The sequence below is a fragment of the Macaca nemestrina genome, chromosome 1 (genome assembly GCF_043159975.1).
Source record: "Macaca nemestrina isolate mMacNem1 chromosome 1, mMacNem.hap1, whole genome shotgun sequence".
Lineage (NCBI taxonomy): Eukaryota > Metazoa > Chordata > Mammalia > Primates > Cercopithecidae > Macaca > Macaca nemestrina.
Genome location: NC_092125.1, coordinates 205,289,181 through 205,312,257, shown reverse-complemented (window position 1 = coordinate 205,312,257; position 23,077 = coordinate 205,289,181). Strand labels below are relative to the sequence as shown.

Below are 23,077 nucleotides of genomic sequence, written 5' to 3'. Positions count from 1 at the left end.
TGTAGAAGTTCATATTCTGTATTGTAATATCTTGCAGTTAACTTTTCCCCTGCAATATCCAGTAGTGTCATGTATCTCTTTTCCTTCTGTAGTTCCTCAAGAGCAGGTATTGTTGCTCCTCATATCTAAGGAAACTAACTCTAGCTGATGTGAGGTAGAGACTCAATATAATATTTGTTGAACTGGCCATAATGATGAGCTATAAGCTGTATAGCTTAGCCTAGCTGCCTAAGTAAATTTATATCCCCCCCAGATAGGACAGTAGAAAGTTCTAGAAGTGGCCGGGCGCGGTGGCTCAAGCCTGTAATCCCAGCACTTTGGGAGGCCGAGACGGGCGGATCACGAGGTCAGGAGATCGAGACCATCCTGGCTAACACAGTGAAACCCCGTCTCTACTAAAAAATACAAAAAACTAGCCGGGCGAGGTGGCGGGCGCCTGTAGTCCCAGCTACTCGGGAGGCTGAGGCAGGAGAATGGCGTAGACCCGGAGGCGGAGCTTGCTGTGAGCTGAGATCCGGCCACTGCACTCCAGCCTGGGCAACAGAGCGAGACTCCGTCTCCAAAAAAAAAAAAAAAAAAAAAAAAAGAAAGTTCTAGAAGTGGCCAGGCATGATGGCTCATACTTTTTTTTTTTTTTTGAGACGAAGTTTCACTCTTGTTGTCCAGGCTGGAGTCCACTGGCACTATCTTGGCTTACCCACCACAACCTCTGCCTCCCAGGTTCAAGCAATTCTCCTGCCTGAGACTCCCAAGTAGCTGGGATTATAGGAATGCGCCACCACGCCTGGCTAATTTTTTGTATTTTTAGTAGAGATGGGGTTTCTCCATGTTGGTCAGGCTGACCTCCAACTCCCGACCTCAGGTGATCCGCCCGCCTCGGCCTCACAAAGTACTGGGATTACAGGCGTGAGCTACCCCACCTGGCCAGATGGCTCACACTTATAATCACAACACTTTGGGAGGCTGAGGCGGGATGATCACTTGAAGCCAGGAGTTCAAGACGAACCTGGTGAACATAGTGAGATCCTGTCTCTATCTTTAAATAAATAAATATAAAAATAATAAAAAAGAAAATTCCAGAAGTCTTTTTGGGTAAGGCGAGTCACTAATTGGACAAAAATGTATTGCATACCTGCTGTGTGCTCAGGTTTACAAAGGTTCAGATAAGCAGTTTTGTAGATAAAATGTAAGTCCGATATTTGAAAACCATTTATTAAACTCCTGTCCTGGGCACTGTGGTAGCCTTGGGGGAATTGCTGAATAAGAAAAGCAATCCTGGCCGGGCGCGGTGGCTCAAGCCTGTAATCCCAGCACTTTGGGAGGCCGAGACGGGCGGATCACGAGGTCAGGAGATCAAGACCATCCTGGCTAACACGGTGAAACCCCGTCTCTAAAAAAATACAAAAAACTAGCCGGGCAAGGTGGCGAGCGCCTGTAGTCCCAGCTACTCGGGAGGCTGAGGCAGGAGAATGGCGTGAACCCGGGAGGTGGAGCTTGCAGTGAGCTGAGATCCGGCCACTGCACTCCAGCCTGGGCAACAGCGAGACTCCATCTCAAAAAAAAAAAAAAAAAAGAAAAACAATCCTGTCCAGGCACAGTGGCTCATACCTGTAATACTAGCACTTTGGGAGGCTGAGGTGAGTGGATCACGAGGTCAAGAGATCGAGACCGTCCTGGCCAATATGGTGAAACCCTGTCTCTATTAAAAATACAAAAATTAGCTGGGCGTGGTGGTGCGTGCCTATAGTCCCAGCTACTTGGGAGGCAGAGGCAGGAGAATCGCTTGAACCTAGGACAGGGAGGTGGCAGTGAGCTGAGATCACGCCACTGCACTCCAGCCTGAGGAACAGAGCAAGACACCATCTTAAAAAAAAAAAAAAAAAAAGAAAGAAAAGCAATCCTTGGAATTCTTGGCCAGGCATGGTGGCTCATGCTTATAATCCCAGCACTTTGGGAGGCCAAGGCGGGCGGATCACCCAAGGTTGGGAGTTCGAGACCAATCTGACCAACATGGAGAAACCCCGTCTCTACTAAAAAATACAAAAATTGCTGGGCGTGGTGCTGCATGCCTGTAATCCCAGCTACTCAGGAGGCTGAGGCAGGAGAATTGCTTGAACCTGGAAGGCGGAGGTTGTAGTGAGCTGAGATTATGCCTTTGCGCTCTAGCTTGGGCAACAAGAGTGAAACTGTATCTGGAAAAAAAAAAAAAAAAGCAATCCTTGCTTTCCCAGGATGCACAGACTGGGGAGGAAAAGCCAACAAAGTGAGATGATGGTTGTGACAGGGGTACTGCAGGTTCTGAGAGATCAAGAACACAAACTCAAACCTAGTGAAGGAATTCACAGAAGGCCTTCCCAAGGAAGTGATGTTTCAAGTAAATCACAAAATGGTTACAAGGGACTAGCCAAAAAGAAAGGGAAAAAGAATTGCTTGAACCTGGGAGGTGGAGGTTGCAGTGAGCCAAGATCATGCCACAGCACTCCAGTCTGGGTGACGGAGCGAGACTGCGTCTCAAAAAAAAGAAAATAGTTTGGCAGTGACTGTGGAGAAGTGAGCTTTGAACTGGACTTTGAAGGGAGAAGATGAGGGAGAAAGGCATTAAAGCCATTTCAGGCTTAAGGAATAAAAGGCAAAGAAATATAAAGGTACATTATGATATGCTCAGAGTACATTAGGTGGCTGGTATGGCTAGGACTTAAGATTATTGGGGTGTGATAGTTGCAGATAAGATCAGAAGAGTATTTTTGGGCCAGTGAGAGAAAATCTGAGTGCCATGTTTAAGTATGTGTGTTATAGGCAAACAAGTGCTGTGGGAGAGGTGAGATGTGGATTAGACCTGACTATACTTTTTTTTTTTGAGATGGAGTTTTGCTCTTGTTGCCCAGCGGGGAGTGCAATGGCATGATCTCAGCTCACCGCAACCTTTGCCTCCCGGGTTCAAGCGATTCTCCTGCCTCAACCTCCGGAGTAGCTAGGATTACAGGCATCTAACACCACGCCCGGCTAATTTTTTGTATTTTTAGTAGAGACAGGGTTTCTCCATGTTGGTCAGGCTGGTCTCAAACTCCTGACCTCAGGCGATCCACCTTCCTTGGCCTCCAAAACTGCTGGGATTACAGGCGTGAACCACCATGCCTGGCCTTGACTACACGTTTTGTACTCAAACTTGCATCCATTGTGTGCCTACTCTGTTCAGGCACAGTCATAGTCATCTTTACACACTCGCATATTAAAATAAATACAGTGCTCTTACCTATACTCTCTCTTTTTTTTGAGACAGAGTCTTGCTCCGTCGCACAGGTTGGACTGCAGTGGCGCGATCTTGGCTCTCTGCAAGCTCTGCCTCCCGGATTCACACCATTCTCCTGCCTCAGCCTCCCTAGCAGCTGGGACCACAGGCACCCGCCACCGCGCCCGGCTTATTTTTTGTTTTTGTTTTTGTTTTTTGAGACAGAGTCTGGCTCTGTCGCCCAGGCTGGAGTGCAGTGGTGCCATCTCGGCTCACTGCAAGCTCCGCCTCCCGGGTTCACGCCATTCTCCTGCCTCAGCCTCCCGAGTAGCTGGGACTACAGGCGCCCGCCATCATACCCAGCTAATTTTTTGTATTTTTAGTAGAGACGGGGTTTCACCGTATTAGCCAGGATGGTCTCGATCTTCTGACCTCGTGATCCGCCTGTCTTGGCCTCCCAAAGTGCTGGGATTACAGGCGTGAGCCACCGCGCCCGGCAATTTTTTTGTGTTTTTAGTAGAGACAGGGTTTCCCTGTGTTAGCCAGGATGGTCTGGATCTCCTGACCTGGTGATCCGCCTGCCTAGGCCTCCCAAAGTGCTGGATTACAGGCCTGAGCCACCATGCCCAGCACCTATACTCTCTTAAGTGACTCTTTTCAACCGTGAAGACTAATAACTGCAGAATATCTTGGGGTCCTCTGAGTTTTCATTAAGATTGGGACAATGCTTGGAGTAACTTTAGAGTCAAGGAGCACATGGTGCTGGAGGCTGGTTTTCTCAGTAACTCTGCAAGGGAGATACTGGGCAAGATTACCTCTCCATTCAGTCTGAGGCAAAGAGGTATTGAAAAGTCCTAGAGGGGCCAGGCTCGGTGGCTCACACCTGGAATCCAGCACTTTGGGAGGCCGAGACAGATGGATCATTTGAGGTCAGGAGTTCAAGACCAGCCTGGCCAACATGGTGAAACCCTGTCTATACTAAAAATACGAAAATTAGCTGAGTGGTAGTGGTGCACACCCATAATCCAAGCTACTTGGGGAGGGCGAGGCAGGAGAATCACTTGAGCCTGGGAGGCAGACGTTGCAGTGAGCCGAGATCGTGCCACTGCACTCCAGTCTGGGCGACAGAGTGAGACCTTGGCTCAAAAAAAAAAAGTCCTAGAGGTCGTACAAGTGAATTCAGCATTTATTAAGCAACTACATGATGTAAGTCATCTTCCTGTTCCCATGCAGCTCAGTTCACTTACTCCCTCCACAGATACTAAGTATTTTAAAAGACAGAGAACTTGAGGCAAAATGGCTGTTTGCACAGAAAGTAGATGTGATTCCTAATTTTCAAGAGCTTACTGTTTGGTGTGAACTGGTAATATGCTGCAAACCAGCTCTCTAGAAAAACAAAATACTCTGATTTGTAGTGCTTGTCAATTTTGGGTCTGTTTACGCCCAGCATTGCTGATTTCAAGCTGTCAACTTAGTGTCACTAAACTCAAAGTTGGAAGAGATATGTATGCACAATTGGTTCTCAGGAGCTGTTAGAGCTTGCTGCAGAACACCATGGAATGAGTCACACATACTAAGAAAACCTATACTAGCAAGTGACTGTTGAGGCGTTTCTGGAAGGATCGGAGCCTGTGATAGCCCATCTCATAGTTCCCATCCTTTTTAGAGACCCATGATCTCTAGGGTGCCCTAGGCATTATCTTGGCATTCTTTTCATATGGTTGACTTCTTTTCTTTTTTTTTTTTTTGAGGCGGAGTCTCGCTCTGTCGCCCAGGCTGGAGTGCAGTGGCCGCATCTCAGCTCACTGCAAGCTCCGCCTCCTGGGTTCACGCCATCCTCCTGCCTCAGCCTCCTGAGTAGCTGGGACTACAGGCGCCCGCCACCTCGCCCGGCTAGTTTTTTTTGTCTTTTTTTTTTAGTAGAGATGGGGTTTCACCGTGTTAGCCAGGATGGTCTTGATCTTGTGACCTCGTGATCCGCCCGTCTCGGCCTCCCAAAGTGCTGGGATTACAGGCTTGAGCCACTGCGCCCCGCCGGTTGACTTCTTTTCTTTTTCCCCTCCCCTCCCCTCCCCTCCCCTCCCCTGCCCTCCCCTCCCCTGCCCTCCCCTCCCCTCTCTTCCTTTCTTCCTTTCTGTTTTTTGAGAGGGAATTTCGCTCTTGTTGCCCAGGCTGGAGTGCAATGGCATAATCTCAGCTTACTGCAACCTCTGCCTCCTGGGTTCAAGCAATTCTCTTGCCTCAGCTTCCCGAGTAGATGGGATTACAGATATGCGCCACCACGCCCAGTTAACTGTATTTTTAGTGGAGACAGGTTTCTCCATGTTAGTCAGGCTGGTCTTGAACTCCCAGCCTCAGGCAATCCACCTGCCTCGACCTCCCAAAGTGCTGGGATTACTGGTGTGAGCCACCGTGCCCAGCCTATTAATCTCTTTTCAAACCGGATTAAGTTATTGGTGCTTCTCATTCCCGACAGCAGTCCCAGCTATCTGACTTCATGTGAAAGATGGCTAATGCAGAAGTGAGTGTCCCAGTGGGGGATGTGGTTGTGGTACCCACTGAAGGAAATGAAGGGGAGAATCCTGAAGACACTAAAACTCAAGTGATCTTGCAGTTACAGCCTGTGCAACAAGGGTAAGTGGCTAGAGATTTGGGTATTCTGAAGTATTTTGGGAAGTTTCAAGGGTGGGGAAATTACAACTTTATGGTTGCTTAGCACAATGGAACATTTAACATCAATCAGAGCTGGCTCAGTTTTCATCTGTATAATATACTGTATTGCGTGCTGTATTTGTCATTTTAGTACTTATTACCAACAGTTACATGTTTCCTTATGTCTGCTTCTCTTCTCCACCTTGAGCTCCTTGAGGGTAGGTTACATGGCGCCCTCATTTTATTTTATTGTTATTTTTGTTGAGACAGAGTCTTACTCTGTGACCCAGGCTGGAAGGCAGTGGTGTGATCATAGCTCACTGCAACCTCGAATTCCTGGTCTCAAAAGATCCTCCCACTTTAGCCTCCTGAATAGCTGGGAATATAGGCACATGCCACTGCACCTGGCTGATTTTTCTTTCTTTTTTTTTTTTTTTTTTAATTTTATTTATTTATTTATTTATTTATTTATTTATTTATTTTGAGGCAGAGTCTCGCTCTGTTGCCCAGGCTGGAGTGCAGTGGCCCGATCTCGGCTCACTGCAAGCTCCGCCTCCCGGGTTCCCGCCATTCTCCTGCCTCAGCCTCCCGAGTAGCTGGGACTACAGGCGCCGCCACCACGCCTGGCTAATTTTTTTGTATTTTTAGTGGAGACGGGGTTTCATTGTGTTAGCCAGGATGGTCTCGATCTCCTGACCTCGTGATCCGCCCGCCTCGGCCTCCCAAAGTGCTGGGATTACAGGCTTGAGCCACCGCGCCCGGCTTTTTTTATTTTCATAACATATTTTATTTAACCCAATATACCCAGCACATTATCATTTCGGCACATACTCAATTTAAGAATTCCAGGCCTGGGCCGGGCGCGGTGGCTCAAGCCTGTAATCCCAGCACTTTGGGAGGCTGAGACGGGTGGATCACGAGGTCAGGAGATCGAGACCATCCTGGCTAACACAATGAAACCCCGTCTCCACTAAAAATACAAAAAAATTAGCCAGGCGTGGTGGCGGCGCCTGTAGTCCCAGCTACTCGGGAGGCTGAGGCAGGAGAATGGCCGGAACCCGGGAGGCGGAGCTTGCAGTGAGCCGAGATTGCGCCACTGCACTCCAGCCTGGGCGACAGAGCGAGACTCCGCCTCAAAAAAAAAAAAAAAAAAGAATTCCAGGCCTGGCCGGGTGCGGTGGCTCAAGCCTGTAATCCCAGCACTTTGGGAGGCCGAGACGGGTGGATCACGATGTCAGGAGATCGAGACCATCCTGGCTAACACGGTGAAACCCCGTCTTTACTAAAAAATACAAAAAACCGGCCGGGCGCGGTGGCTCAAGCCTGTAATCCCAGCACTCTGGGAGGCCGAGGCGGGCGGATCACGAGGTCAGGAGATCGAGACCATCCTGGCTAACACGGTGAAACCCCGTCTCTACTAAAAAAAATACAAAAAACTAGCCGGGCGAGGTGGCGGGCGCCTGTAGTCCCAGCTATTCGGGAGGCTGAGGCAGGAGAATGGCGTAAACCCGGGAGGCGGAGCTTGCAGTGAGCTGATATCCGGCCACTGCACTCCAGCCCGGGCGACAGAGCGAGACTCCGTCTCAAAAAAAAAAAAGAAAAAAAAAAATACAAAAAACTAGCCAGGTGAGGTGGCGGGCGCCTGTAGTCCCAGCTACTCGGGAGGCTGAGGGAGGAGAATGGCATAAACCCGGGAGGCGGAGCTTGCTGTGAGCTGAGATCCGGCCACTGCACTCCAGCCTGGGCAACAGAGCGAGACTCCGTCTCAAAAAAAAAAAAAAAAAAGAATTTCAGGCCTACATGGATGGAGCTGGATGCCATCATCCTCACCAAACCAACACAGGAACAGAAAAGCAAACACTGCATATTCTCACTCATAAATGGGAGTTAAACAATGAGAACACATGGACACACAGAGGGGAACAACACACACTGGGGCCTGTTGCGGGGTGAAGGGGCGAGGGGAGGGAACCTAGAGGATGAGTCAATAGGTGCAGCAAACCACCATGGCACACGTATATCCATTTAACCTGCACGTTCTGCACATGTGTCCTGGAACTTTGATTAAATAAATAAAAATTCCAGTTCCAATCCCACTCTTGCACAGTTATGATTTTTTTTTTTTTTTTTTTTTTTTTTGAGACGGAGTCTCATGCTGTTGCCCAGGCTGGAGTGCAGTGGCGCGATCTCGGCTCACTGCAAGCTCCGCCTCCCGGGTTCCCGCCATTCTCCTGCCTCAGCCTCCTGAGTAGCTGGGACTACAGGCGCCCGCCACCGCGCCCGGCTAATTTTTTGTATTTTTAGTAGAGACGGGGTTTCACTGTGGTCTCGATCTCCTGACCTCGTGATCCGCCCGTCTCGGCCTCCCAAAGTGCTGGGATTACAGGCTTGAGCCACCGCGCCCGGCCATGATTCTTCAGCATAACCATGAAAGCATGATTTACTTCAGAGTTCAAATGCTGACTTTTTTATTTTTTGTAGAGATAGGGGTCTTGCTTTTTTGCCCCGATTGCCTCATCTTATTTATCTGCACTATTCACAGAGGCTCCTTATGTGTCTACCAACAGACAGTGTAGCTAGAGTCAGAGGACTTCAGGCAAGGCAACGACCATAAATTCTCTGAGCCCCCATGGAGGGGAAATTATCAAGCTGAGTCTAGCACCTACTACAATACAATGTATTATGAAGGTATTGGAAAAAGAGAAGATTTAAAAAGGAGTTTTTTTTTTTTTTTTTTTTTTTGAGATGGAGTCTCTCTGTATCGCCCAGGCTAGAGTGTAGTGGTGGGATCTCAGCTCACTGCAACCTCTGCCTCCCAGGTTCAAGCAATTCTCCTGCCTCAGACTCCCTAGTAGCTGGGACTATAGGCTCCTGCCACCGTGCCTGACCAATTTTTGTATTTTTAGAAGAGATGGGATTTAGCTGAGATCGTGCCACTGCACTCCAGCAGTAGGTGAGAGAGTAAGACTCTGTCTCAAAAAAGAAAGAATACAATAATGTAGACTTACCTTTTAAGCTCTAGTAAACATAATGATGATTCATAGGGAATGTCAGTATCTTACGATGCCTTAATGTTTTGAACGTATTTCATGACTTTTAACTATGGCTATAGTAGATATAGAGAATTAAGCTCAATCCATCACTATCCTGAGTGAGCTTAGATAATTTTTCCCTGATAAAAACCTTGTTTACGGCCAGTTGTAGTGGCTCACACCTGTAATCCCAGCACTTTGGGAGGCCGAGGTGGGTGAATCATGAGGTCAGGAGTTTGAGACCAGCATGACCAACATGGTGAAACCCTGTCTGTACTAAAAAATGTAAAAATTAGCTGGGTGTTGGCACGCATCTGTAATCCCAGCTACTCAGGAGGCTGAGGCAGGAGAATTGCTTGAACCCAGGAAGCGGAAGTTGCAGTGAGCTGAGATTGTGCCATTGCACTCCAGCTTGGACGACAAAGTGAGACTCCGTCTCAAAAAAAAGAAACAAACAAAAAAAGGGAAATCTTGTTTGCTTGTAAAAATATAGACTGCCTCCTACTTGCCACCCTTAAGTACAATTTACTGGTTGCTGAAATTACTTGGCCAGGCCGGGCGCGGTGGCTCACGCTTGTAATCCCAGCACTTTGGGAGGCCGAGATGGGTGGATCACGAGGTCAGGAGATCGAGACCATCCTGGCTAACACGGTGAAACCCCATCTCTACTAAAAAATACAAAAAACTGGCCGGGCGCGGTGGCTCACGCCTGTAATCCCAGCACTTTGGGAGGCCGAGGCGGGCGGATCACAAGGTCAGGAGATCGAGACCACGGTGAAACCCCGTCTCTACTAAAAATACAAAAAATTAGCCGGGCGCGGTTGTGGGCACCTGTAGTCCCAGCTACTCGGGAGGCTGAGGCAGGAGAATGGCGTGAACCCGGGAGGCGGAGCTTGCAGTGAGCCGAGATCGCGCCACTGCACTCCAGCCTGGGCTGGGCGACAGAGCGAGACTCCGTCTCAAAAAAAAAAAAAAAAAAAAAAATACAAAAAACTAGCCGGGCGAGGTGGCGGGTGCCTGTAGTCCCAGCTACTCAGGAGGCTGAGGCAGGAGAATGGCGTGAACCCGGGAGGCGGAGCTTGCAGTGAGCCGAGATCTGGCCACTGCACTCCAGCCTGGGCGGCGGATGGAGACTCCGTCTCAAAAAAAAAAAAAAAAAAAAATTACTTGACTGGGTGCAGTGGCTCATGCCTGTAATCCTAGCACTTTAGGAGGCCAAGGTGCTAGGCCAAGGATCATTTGAGCCCAGGAGTTCAAAACCAGAATGGGCGACACAGCGAGACCCTGTCTCAACAAAAAATTTAAAAATTAGCTAGGCATGGTGGCTCACACCTGTAATTACAGCTACTCAGGAGGCTGAGCTAGGATGATCACTTGAGCCTAGGAGATTGAGGCTGCAGTGAGCTGTGATCATGCCACTGCACTCTAACCTGGGCAACAGAGTAAGACCATGTGTCAAAAAAACAAAACAAAAAAAGGCCAGGTGTGGTGGCTCACACCTGTAATCCCTACACTTTGGGAAGCCAAGGCGGTCAGATCACCTGAGGTCAGGAGTTCGAGACCAGCCTGGCCAACATGGTGAAACCCTGTCTCTACTAAAAATACAAAAATTAGTCAGATGTGGTGGCACACGCCTGTAATCCCAGCTGCTCGGGAGGCTAAGGGAGGAGAATTGTGTGAACTCGGGAGGTGGAGGTTGCAGTGAGCTGAGATTGTACTACTGCCCTACCAGCTTGGGCGACAGAGCGAGATTCTGTCTCAAAAAAAAAAAAAAAAAAAAGACATTATTCATACATGAGAATGTATTCTTTTAACAGATTTTTCACACAGTGGTCAATTTAGGATGAGTTTACCAATCTTATTTGAAGCAGTGGTTTCTCATGTTTATCAAAATCCTCATCCCCTGAATAGCCATTTATGGGGTACTTTGCCATGTTCCAGTCAGTCAACTACATGCTGGGCATACAACATTGCATAAATGAATAAGCCATAATCTATGCAGTCGGGGACCTCTTAGCCTGTGCTCAATGGGAGACAGACAGATAAATAAGCATACATTAAGTGTGATAGGTGTTATGACAAAACCCAAAGTACAGCTGGGTCATAAAGCAGGAAGTAAGTGGTTATACTGAAGGGACTGGGAGGGAAAGAAAAGCATCCTAGAGGCTACTTATTAAAAGACAGATAGGGCCGGGCGCGGTGGCTCACGCCTGTAATCCCAGCACTTTGGGAGGCCGAGGCGGGCGGATCACAAGGTCAGGAGATCGAGACCACGGTGAAACCCCGTCTCTATTAAAAATACAAAAAATTAGCCGGGCGCGGTTGTGGGTGCCTGTAGTCCCAGCTACTCGGGAGGCTGAGGCAGGAGAATGGCGTGAACCCGGGAGGCAGAGCTTGCAGTGAGCCGAGATCGCGCCACTGCACTCCAGCCTGGGCTGGGCGACAGAGAGAGACTCCGTCTCAAAAAAAAAAAAAAAAAAAAAAAAAAGATAGGAGATTGGCGCAGTGGCTCATGCTTGTAATCCCAGCATTTTGGGAGGCAGAGGCAGGAGTTTGACTTGAGTCCAGGAGTTCAAGGCCAGCCTAGGCCAAATAGGAAGACTCTGTCTCTATAAAAAAATACAAAAATTAGCCAGATATGGTGGCGTATTACTGTAGTCCCAGCTACTGAAGAGGCTGAGGTGGAGGATTGCTTGAGCCAGGGAGGTTAAGGCTGCAGTGAACTATGATCACACCACTGCATTCTAGCCTGGGCAACAGAATGAGACCCTATCAAAAAAAAACAAAAACAAAAACAAAAAAAAAAAACGTGGAGAATAATGTTCTGGGAAATGGCAGAAGTAAGAGAAAGAAGGTATAAGAAGATGGCACTTTTGGGAACCACAAATAGTTTGGCAGTGCCGGGGCCTGGATTTTAAGGCGAGGTTTGGGAAGAGTTGAAACCAGGGGCCAGATCTTAAAGAAGCTTAAATATCATACAAAGGATTTGGAGCTTTATTTTAACAATGAGGAGAGAGGGTATTTGAGGGATTTTAAGGAGGGAATCACATGATCAGTCTGGTGGGAATGTAGAAGGTTAGTTAGATGCAAGGATACTAGTATAGCAATGATGAGGCCTGAATTAAGGCAGTAGCAGTGGAGATAGAGACAGGGAGGGAGGATGGATAGTGTTAAAGTGATGCATCCAGCAGGATTTGGTGACTGACTATGTGGAGTTGAGAAAGAGGAAAAGAAAATCTAGTGTGATTCCCAGATTTCTGTCTGCAGTGTGCTGAGTGGTGCTATTAACAAGGATGGAGAGTATAGGAAGAATAATAGTTTGAAGGTGGTCGGGAAAAGGGAACTTGATGGTTATTTTAGACATAATGAATTCGTCAAAGTCCTATGAGACTTCCAAATGTATTTATTTGGCTGAGTGTGGTGGCTCACGCCTCTAATCCCAGCACTTTGGGAGGCTGAGGTGGGAGGATCACCTGAGGTCGGGAGTTCGAGACCAGCCTGACTAACATGGAGAAACCCTGTCTCTACTAAAAATACAAAATTAGCTGGGTGTGGTGGCGCATGCCTATAATCCCAGCTACTTGGGAGGCTGAGGCAGAAGAATTGCTTGAACCTGGAAGGCAGATGTTGCGGTGAGCCGAGATCGTGCCATTGCACTCCAGCCTAGGCAATAAAAGCGAAATTCCATCTCAAGAAACAAACACACACACAAATGTATTTATTCATTTAGCAGTTGGCTATGTTTGAGTGTGAAATTCAGAAGGGAGGTCTGTACTAGAGGTATCACTGTGGAGGTAGTCATTGATACAAAGGAGAATATTCAGGCAGTGCTTTCAAGTAACAAGATGCAATAATTAGCACATCAAGTTTATTATAGAAATTAAATAAAGGATGTTGATTGTTGATGTATCAAGTTACATTATCTGACCCCATAAATGTAGAGATATCTTGGAGAGATCTGCATTATATAACCTTCTCTAAGTGGTGCCTCTAGTCACTTCTAGTTACTTTGGATGTAGTTTCTCTCTTACTTTTCTTCCACTAGGCTTTGCTCATGTCAATAGTTGGTTATGGTACCTTAAAAGATGCTAAAAACAAACAAACACACACCTCCCACCCCAACGGCAAAATACACTGTTTCCAACAAGGGACGTCAACTTTTCAGTCAGCCTGGTTCTTCCTGTCTCATACTATCTGCTGGTACTACTTTTTAGTCTTCTCAGGGTAATTCCATAATATGAATTAGTCGTGTACTTGTAGCCATACTATGCCATGGACATTTAAAGTGTTTTTTTGTTTTTTGTTTTTTTTTTTTGGGAGATGGAGTGTTGTTCCATTGCCCAGGCTGGAGTGCAGTGGTGCAATTTCAGCTCACTGCAACCTCCGCCTCCCTGATTCAAGTGATTCTCCTGTCTCAGGCTCCTGAGTAGCTAGGATTACAGGTGCACCACCATGCCTGACTAAATTTTGTATTTTTAGTAGAGATGGGGTTTCACCATGTTGGTCAGGCTGGTCTCAAACTCCTGACCTCGTGATCTGCCCACCTTGTCCTCCCAAAGTGCTGGGATTACAGGCGTGAGCCACCATACACAGCCTAATTTTTTTGTATTTTTAGTAGAGATGGGGGTTTCACCACGTTGGCCAGGCTGGTCTCGAACTCCTGACCTCAGGTGATCTGTCTGCCTCGACCTCCCAAAGTGCTGGGGTTACAGGCATGAGCCACCATGCCCGGCCCATTTAAAGTTACGAAGGGAGCCAGGCGCGGTGACTCATGCCTGTAATCCCAGCACTTTGGAAGGCCGAGGCGGGTGTATCACAAGGTCAGGAGATCGAGACCATCCTGCTAACACAGTGAAACCCTGTCTCTACTAAAAATACAAAAAAAATTAGCTGGGCATGGTGGTGGGCGCCTGTAGTCCCAGCTTCTCAGGAGGCTGAGGCAGGAGAATGGTGCAAACCTGGGATGCAGAGCTTACAGTGAGCCGAGATTGCACCTCTGCACTCCAGCCTGGGAGAGAGAGTGAGACTCTGTCTCAAAAACAAAAAAAAAGTTATGAAAGGAGTGGACATTTATTTTTATTCAGTTTCTTCTCAAGGTGAAGGTAACTGTTTGTAAATGTCCTAGAGAAATATGGTAGCTTTCTGTTCACCCTTTGCAAGTACAAAGCATGGATTATTCCACCGCTGACATTTAAAAAATAAAGTTATGAAGGGAAAAGTCTGGTGTAATACAGTAGTAGCAAGTGGTGGCGTAAATAAATAAGTAGCAAGAATTACTTTCCTTTGAGGTGAGGAGAGTTGTCGATTCATTTCCATGGTAGAAGCTGCTAAGCAGTCCTGGGAAGTTTGGAGTTTAAATATAACGGGAAACTAGTCAGAGTTTAAAGTATATTTATTTTATTTATTTTGAGATAGATTGAAACAAATTTCTTAACCCCATGCTGTGAATATTAATTTTTTCATGATTTATGTAGTTTGTTTATCGATGGACACTTTTACAACAGGATTTATGAAGCTGGGTCGGAGAACAACACGGCAGTTGTAGCAGTAGAAACTCACACGATACACAAAATTGAAGAAGGGATTGGTAAGGTTTTTTTTTGTTTTTTTTGTTTTTGTCATTCTAATGCCTTTGACCTTAGCTTCCTTGGTTGAGTTTTCTTGCCATCTGTGCCTTATGTTTTTCTCCCATCCCTGTGTGCCCTACCAGTACTACAGCCCTCGATTTTGATGGTGGTACATCTTGAGACACCACTGACTTAAGATGCTAGGGTCATCAGTTGGTTGGTTAACGTCAGTTTGGAAGGGTAACTGAAAAGACTTTTTATCTATAAAAATCCCACATAGAAATTGGAGCCTCAAAGTTGATACCTGTCATTAAAGAAGTTGTTGATGACTGATAAGGTATTGTTTAGAAGGCAGTCAGTGGAAAGAAACTGGAAAGAAACTTTGAAATTTAACAAATCTGAGTTGAAATCCCAATTTCTCACCTCTAAGTGTGTCCTTGGGAAAGTCAGTTAACCTGAGGCCCATATACTTATATTTAACACCTAGGAAACAATTAATTAATTAATTAATTTAAAAAAAAACCTAATCGAGCACAGTGGCTCATGCCCGTAATCCCAACACTTTAGGAGGCCAAGGCGGGGGATCACCTGAGGTCAGGAGTTTGAGACCAGCCTGGCCAACATGGCGAAACCCCATCTCTACTAAAAGTATAAAAATTAGCCTGGCGTGGTAGTGGGCGCCTATAATCCCAGTTACTCAGGAGACTGAGGCAGGAGAATTGCTTGAATCCGGGAGGCATAGGTTGCAGTGAGCTGAGATCGTGCCACTGCACTCCAGCCTGGGCAACAAGAGTGAGACTTCATCTCCAAAACAACAACCACCACCAAAAACACACCACCTACACCGGGCGAGGTGACTCACGCCTGTAATCCCAGCACTTTGGGAGGCCAAGGCGAGTGGATCACTTGAGGTTAGGGGTTCAAGACCAGCCTGGCCAAGATGGTGAAACCCCATCTCTACTAAAAATATAAAAATTAGCCAGGCGTGGTGGTGTGTGGTATATGGCTGTAATCCCAGCTACTTGGAAAGCTGAGGCAGGAGAATTGCTTGAACCCGGGAGGCATAGGTTGCAGTGAGCCAAGATCACGCCACTGCACTCCAGCCTGGGTGATAGCGTGAGACTCCATCTCAAAAAAGGCAAAAAGAAAAAAAAAAACACCTAGGAAATAATCACTGCCTCACAGGATTGTTGTAAGAACGGTGTCTGGCACACTGTGGGAGCTTGGGAAGAGATAGCTGTTAGGCCAGACTTCTTCCAGAGGATCCCTAAATGATACCAGCAAGAGTGAAGTGTTAGTCCCTCAGAGGAACCAGGAGACTAGAGATTTTGAGTTTCAGCTTTGGGGAAGAGTTGTTTGATAAATAACGGATTTTTTTTCTGTTTTCAGATACAGGCACTATAGAAGCAAATGAGGATATGGAAATTGCTTACCCTATAACTTGTGGGGAGAGCAAAGCCATCCTCCTCTGGAAGAAGTTTGTGTGTCCGGGAATAAATGTGAAGTGTGTCAAGGTAATTGTCTTCTCCATGCTGAAGCCAATTTTGGGACTCCTTGTTTTCAAAGGGTGTCAGTTCCATGCATCCTTTTTCTCTTGCACTAGATCAGGTTTTTTTTTTGATGGCTATTGTTCTAATGTGTCACAATAGAAAAAATAAGAACTTTGGGTTGGATGTGGTGGCTCATACCTGTAATCCTAACACTTTGGGAGACCAAGGTGGAAAGATCACTTGAGCTTAGGAGTTCGAGACCAGCCTGGGCAACATGGTGAGACATTGCGTGACTTTCTCTGTTGCCCAGGCTAGAGTGCAATGACACGATCTTGGCTCACTGCAGCCTCCACCTCCTGGGTTCAGGTGATTCTCCCACCTCAGCCTCCTGTGTAGCTGGGACCACAGGTGTGCACCACTGTGCCTGGCTAATTTTTGTAGAGATGGAAGGTTTTGCTATGTTGCCTGGGCTGGAAAACCTTGCATCTTCAAAAAATATATTGGCAGCCAGGCGCAGTGGCTCACGCCTGTAATCTCAGCACTTTGGGAGGCCGAGGCGGGCGGATCACGAGGTCAGGAGATCGAGACCATCCTGGCTAACACGGTGAAACCCCGTCTCTACTAAAAATACAAAAAATTAGCTGGGCGTGGTGGCGGGTGCCTGTAGTCCCAGCTACTCGGGAGGCTGAGGCAGGAGAATGGCGTGAACTCAGGAGGCGGAGCTTGCAATGAGCTGAGATCGCACCGCTGCACTCCAGCCTGGGCGACAGAGCGATACTCTGTCTCAAAAAAATATATATATATACTGGCTAGGTGAGGTGGCTTATGCCTGTAATCCCAGCACTTTGGGAGGCTGAGGTGGGTGGATCACCTGAGATCAGGAGATAGAGACCAGCCTGGACAACATGGTGAAGTCCCATCTCTACTAAAAATACAAAAATTAGCCAGGCATAGTGTTGGGTGCATATAATCCCAGCTACTGCGGAGACTGAGGCAGGAGGATCACTTGAACCTCGGGGCAGAGTTGCAGTGAGCTGAGATTGCGCTGTTGTACTCCAGTCTGGGTGACAGAGTGATGCTCTGTCTCAAAAAAAAAAAAAAAAAATTATTAGATTGACTAGCCAAAAACAAAATTGATAAAAATAGAATTGCTTATGCTGTCTTCATTAGGGCTGGATAGATTATTTCAGTTTATTTGAACAGCCTTTGTTTGCCACACGAGACCCAACCACCTGATTCCAGGCATAAATGGATTTTAGAGATTTATTAATATATTTATCTCTTATCTCTGCATGTATTCTGTGGCTTTGTACCAGGAATGGAGACTGTGCTCCGAGAAGCATCGTCTTCTCTAACACAATAGTGCAAGAGTTTGGATAGTCAAGGCTTAGGATGTCATCTGGGTATTTTTTATGCAAATGATGTAGAGTTACCATTTCATTATTTCCCCTCTTGGCCTGCCTAAGTTGACATTAGACTATTTTGGACTTTTCTTTTTACTTTTAGTTCAATGATCAGTTGATCAGCCCCAAGCACTTTGTTCATCTGGCTGGCAAGTCCACTCTGAAGGACTGGAAGAGAGCTATTCGTCTGGGTGGGATCATGCTCAGGTAAGCTCTAATGTTAAGCACATACCTTTCAACAAACTTTGGGGCACGTAATCATGCTAGAATCTGGGTTTTTCTCTTTAGGTTGACATTTTTATTCTTTCTGAGAAATTGGCTTGAGCAATCCATGCATTATTTGACTTTAATCAACTTATTCTTAAAAATCCTGGGAGACAAGAAAGATTTTTTGTTTGTTTGTTTGTTTTTGAGACAGAGTCTTGCTCTGTCACCCAGGCTGGAGTGCAGTGGCCGGATTCAGCTCACTGCAAGCTCCGTCTCCCGGGTTTACGCCATTCTCCTGCCTCAGCCTCCCAAGTAGCTGGGACTACAGGCGCCGCCACCACGCCCGGCTAGTTTTTTGTATTTTTTTTAGTAGAGACGGGGTTTCACCGTGTTAGCCAGGATGGTCTCGATCTCCTGACCTCGTGATCCGCCCATCTTGGCCTCCCAAAGTGCTGGGATTACAGGTTTGAGCCACCGCACCTGGCCCATTTAATTCTTTTTAATGGGGGGAAAAAGTAAAATTTTAAAAAATAAATAAAAAATTAAAAAATAAAAATAATTATTTTTAAGGAATCTCTTTCAAGAAAAATACATAATGCTTGTAGAGATTAAAGCATAAAGATGTTTATTACAACATTATTTATTAATGTGAAACTTATAGTCTGCTTTAATATATAGTCAAAGACTTCTAAAGTCAATTATGACCTGTCTAAATATATATGAGTATATACTGTGAATGTTTTGCCGTCATTAAAATATTTCTGAAGAGATTTTACATGAAAAATGCTTATGACATAATTTGAAGGAAGAAAAACAGAAAATTTATTAAATTGATTTTGGCTGTGTTAAGACATATATGTAAGTAAAATTTAGTAGAAGAAAATATGCTAAAATGTTGACGTTGTCTGTGTATTGTAGGATTTTTTTGGTTTTTTTTTGAGATGGAGTCTCGCTCTGTTGCCAGGCTGGAGTACAGTGGTGCAGTCTCGGCTCACTGCAGCCTCCACCTCCTGGGTTCAAGTGATTCTCCTGCCTCAGCCTCCCGAGTAGCTGGGACTACAGGCGTGTGCCACCATGCCCAGCTAATTTTTGTATTTTTTTTAGTAGAGACGGGGTTTCATCGTGTTAGGCTGGTCTTGATCTCCTGACCTCGTGATCCACCCACCTTGGCCTCCCAAAGTGCTGAGATTACAGGCGTCAGTTACCTCGCCCGGCCTAAGATTTTAGTTGTTGTTGTTGTTTGTTTTTTTGGTGAGACGGAGACTTACTCTTGTTGCCCAGGCTGGAGTGCAATGGCGCGATCTCAGCTCACCACATCCTCCGCCTCCCAGGTTCAAGCGATTCTCCTGCCTCAGCCTCCCGAGTAGGTGGGATTACAGGCATGTGTCACCATGCCTGGCTAATTTTGTACTTTTAGTAGAGATGGGGTTTCACCATATTGTCCAGGCTAATCTCGAACTCCTGACCTCAGGTGATCCACCCACCTTGGCCTCCCAAAGTGCTGGGATTATAGGCGTGAGCTACTGCACCCAGCCCAAAGATTTTTTAAAAAGGGCAATTGAAAAAAAAAAAAAAAGGTCATGTTCTGTCACTAAGGCTGGAGTGCATTGGCATGATCAGCCTCAAACTCCTCAGCTCTAGCAGTCCTACAGAGTAGCTTGGACTACAGATGTGAGCCACTGTGGCCAGCTGAAAATGCTAAATATTTTCTTCATATAGGTTTTTTTTTTTTTTTGGAGTCTCGCTCTGTCACCCAGGCTGGAGGTCCAGTGGCGTGATCTCGGCTCACTGCAAGCTCTGTCTCCTGGGTTCATGCCATTCTCCTGCCCCAGCCTCCCGAGTAGCTGGGACTACAGGTGCCCGCCACCACGCCTGGTTAATTTTTTGTATTTTTAAAAAGTAGAGACGGGGTTTCACCATGTTAGCCAGGATGGTCTCGATCTCCTGACTTCGTGATCCAACCGTCTTGACCCCCCAAAGTGCTGGGATTACAGGCGTGAGCCACCGCGCCCGGCCTTTTTTTTTCTTTTTTGAGTCGGGATCTCACTCTGTCGCCCAGGCTGCAGTGGCACAGTCTTGGCTCACTGCAACCTCCGCCTCCCAGGTTCAAGTGATTCTCCTGCCTCAGCTTCCCATATAGCTAAAATTACAGGAGCACACCACCTTGCCTGGCTAATTTTTGTATTTTTGGTAGAGACGGGGTTTTACCATATTGGTCAGGCTGGTCTTGAATTCCTGACCTCATGATCTGCCCGACTCAGCCTCCCAAAGTGCGAGGATTACAGGTGTGAGCCACTGTGTCCGGCTTTTGGTTTTTTTTTTCTTTTTTTTTTTTTTTGAGACGGAGTCTTGCTCTGTCACCCAGGCTGGAGTGCAGTGGCCAGATCTCGGCTCACTGCAAGCTCCGCCTCCCGGGTTCACGCCATTCTCCTGCCTCAGCCTCCCGAGTAGCTGGGACTACAGGCGCCCGCCACCTCGCCTGGCTAGTTTTTTGTATTTTTTAGTAGAGACGGGGTTTCACCGTGTTAGCCAGGATGGTCTCGATCTCCTGACCTCATGATCCGCCCGTCTCGGCCTCCCAAAGTGCTGGGATTACAGGCTTGAGCCACCGCGCCCGGCCTGGTTTTTTTTTTGGGGGAATTTTTTTTTTTTTTTTTTTTTTTTTTGAGACATAGTTTTGCTGTGTGGCCCAGGCTGGAGTGTAGTGGCATGATCTCGGCTCACTGCAATCTCCACCTCCTGGGTTCAAGTGATTCTCATGCCTCAGCCTCCTGAGTAGCTGGGATTATAGGTGCGCACCACCACACCCAGTTAATTTTTTTGTATTTTTAGTAGAGACGGGGTTTCACCATGTTGGCCAGGCTGGTCTCGAACTCCTGACCTCAAATGCTCTGCTCACCTCAACTCCCAAAGTGCTGGGATTACAGGTGTGAGCCACCATGCCCCGCTTTTGTTGCCCAGGCTGGAATGCAGTGGTGTGATCTCAGCTCACCACAAACTCTACCTCCTGGGTTCAAGCGATTCTCCTGCCTCAACCTCCCAAATAGCTCGGATTATAGGCATGTGTCACCATGCCCAGCTTATTTTGTATTTTTAGTCGAGATGGGGTTTCTCCATGTTGGTCAGGCTGGTTTTGAACTCCCAACCTCAGGTGATCCACCCACCTTGGCCTCCCAAAGTGCTGGGATTACAGGTGTGAGCCACTGTGCCCAGCCCACATCGTTTTTGTTAGTCAGAGACACACAAACATTATTTGTGTTCTTTTTGTTTTTATTTAAAAAATTTTGGCCAGGCGCGGTGGCTTAAGCCTGTAATCCCAGCACTTTGGGAGACCGAGACGGGCGGATCACGAGGTCAGGAGATCGAGACCATCCTGGCTAACACGGTGAAACCCTGTCTCTACTAAAAAATACAAAAAACTAGCCAGGCAAGGTGGCCGGCACCTGTAGTCCCAGCTACTCCGGAGGCTGAGGCAGGAGAATGGCGTAAACCCGGGAGGCGGAGCTTGCAGTGAGCTGAGGTCCGGCCACTGCACTCCAGCCTGGGCGACAGAGCGAGACTCCATCTAAAAAAAAAAAAAAATTTTTTTTAAATTATTTTACTCCTGTACTTCCAACGAAACATCGTTTTTTAAAAAAAATTTCAGGCCGGGCGCGGTGGATCAAGCCTGTAATCCCAGCACTTTGGGAGGCCGAGACGGGCGGATCACGAGGTCAGGAGATCGAGACCATCCTGGCTAACACGGTGAAACCCCATCTCTACTAAAAATACAAGAAAATTAGCCGGGCGAGGTGGCGGGCCCCTGTAGTACCAGCTACTCGGGAGGCTGAGGCAGGAGAATGGCGTGAACCCGGGGAGGCGGAGCTTGCAGTGAGCCGAGATCGCGCCACTGCACTCCAGCCTGGGGCACAGAGCAAGACTCCGTCTCAAAAAAAAAAAAAAAATTTCAGATGATTTGTTTTTTTTTTTTTTTTGAGACGGAGTCTCGCTCTGTCGCCCAGCCCAGGCTGGAGTGCAGTGGCGCGATCTCGGCTCACTGCAAGCTCCGCCTCCCGGGTTCACGCCATTCTCCTGCCTCAGCCTCCCGAGTAGCTGGGACTACAGGCGCCCACAACCGCGCCCGGCTAATTTTTTGTATTTTTAGTAGAGACGGGGTTTCACCGTGGTCTCGATCTCCTGACCTTGTGATCCGCCCGCCTCGGCCTCCCAAAGTGCTGGGATTACAGGCGTGAGCCACCGCGCCCGGCCCAGATGATTTGTAAGCAGAAATTAGTAATCCAATGAAATTGGGAAGGAATACCTTTATTTTTATTTTTATTGTTTGTTTATTTATTTATTTATTTATTTTTGAGACAGGGTCTAACTGTCACCCAGGCTGGAATACAGTGGCGTAGTCTCGGCTTACTGCAACCTCAGCTTCCCAGGCTCAAGCGACTCTTCAGCCTCAGCCTACCAATTAGCTGGGACTACAGGCATGAGCCACCATGCCTGGCTGATTTTTGTTTTTTTTTTTTGAGACAGAGTCTCATTGTGTCACCCAGGCTGGAGTGCAGTGGCGTGATCTCGGCTCACTGCAAGCTCCGCCTCCTGGGTTTCATGCCATTCTCCTGCCTCAGCCTCCCGAGTAGCTGGGACTACAGGCGCTCGCCACCACGCCCGGCTAATTTTTTTTTTTGTATTTTTAGTAGAGGAGGAGTTTCACCGTGTTAGCCAGGATGGTCTTGATCTCCTGACCTCGTGAACCACCCACCTCGGTCTCCCAAAGTGCTGAGATTACAGTCGTAAGCTACTGCGCGTGACCGATTTTTGTATTTTTTATAGAAATGAGGTTTTACCATGTTGCCCATGCTGGTCTCAAACTCCTGAGTTCAAGTGATCCTCCTGCCTTGGCCTCCCAAAGTGGTGGGATTACAGGCATGAGCCACTGCGCCTGGCTAAGGAATACCTTTAAGTTTGAGTTTTGTTGTTCTTGGTGGGTTTTATTTACCCAGAAAGACAAGCACATGCCAATTCTTCCCAAATGTAAAAAAGAAAATACTAAAAAATATTTAGTGAAAGCCAAGTGACATTATAACATAGAATTTACTATAATTAAAATACCCCATGGTTTTGCTTGTGGTCTATAATAACGTTTTGTGGATCCAATTATAAGGACATTTTCCAGAGTGGGTTTAGTATAGTCAACTTTTTTCTGTATGCCTAAGAGAGTTTTTTAAAAGACTGAAACTTTGTGTCTGTGAAACTGGCACCAGATCTTGATGGAGTACTCATAATGAATAAACTACGGAGGGAGAAGGAATACTGGTAAATGTGGGCAGGACCAGTGAAAATTTAAAGCCCAAATTAGAATTTTTGCAACCTAATGACTTCTAACACTATTAGGTTTCCCTAATCTACACAGTAGACTCAGCAATGTTGTCCCTATTTTTCCCTGAGGCCTAGTTCCCACTATATGTGGTATAGACTGAACTGGTACTTCTTGTCTCCCTTTGCACAG

The 23,077-nt window shown here is 47.0% G+C and overlaps 1 protein-coding gene and 1 non-coding gene across 6 annotated transcripts in view; both read left to right on the top strand.

Moving 5' to 3' along the window:
* LOC105494573 (glucocorticoid modulatory element binding protein 1) overlaps positions 1–23,077 on the top strand; it is a 54,341-nt gene that overhangs the window by 10,639 nt on the left and 20,625 nt on the right. For 2 of the 5 annotated variants that reach the window (XM_071097538.1, XM_071097536.1), the window contains exons 2-5: positions 5,706–5,863; positions 14,388–14,500; positions 15,870–15,994; positions 17,477–17,580. In XM_071097538.1, the coding sequence (XP_070953639.1) occupies positions 5,736–5,863; positions 14,388–14,500; positions 15,870–15,994; positions 17,477–17,580 (470 nt within the window). In that variant the 5' untranslated portion in view covers positions 5,706–5,735. Of the gene's footprint in view, positions 1–5,361; positions 5,864–14,387; positions 14,501–15,869; positions 15,995–17,476; positions 17,581–23,077 lie in introns of those variants that run through there. The other 3 variants (XM_071097537.1, XM_011763114.3, XM_011763115.3) reach the window with 3 other exon arrangements.
* On the top strand, positions 13,977–14,106 carry LOC112429050 (small Cajal body-specific RNA 24). The gene has a single exon (XR_003021187.2). It is a non-coding gene; the product is annotated as a small Cajal body-specific RNA 24 (non-coding RNA).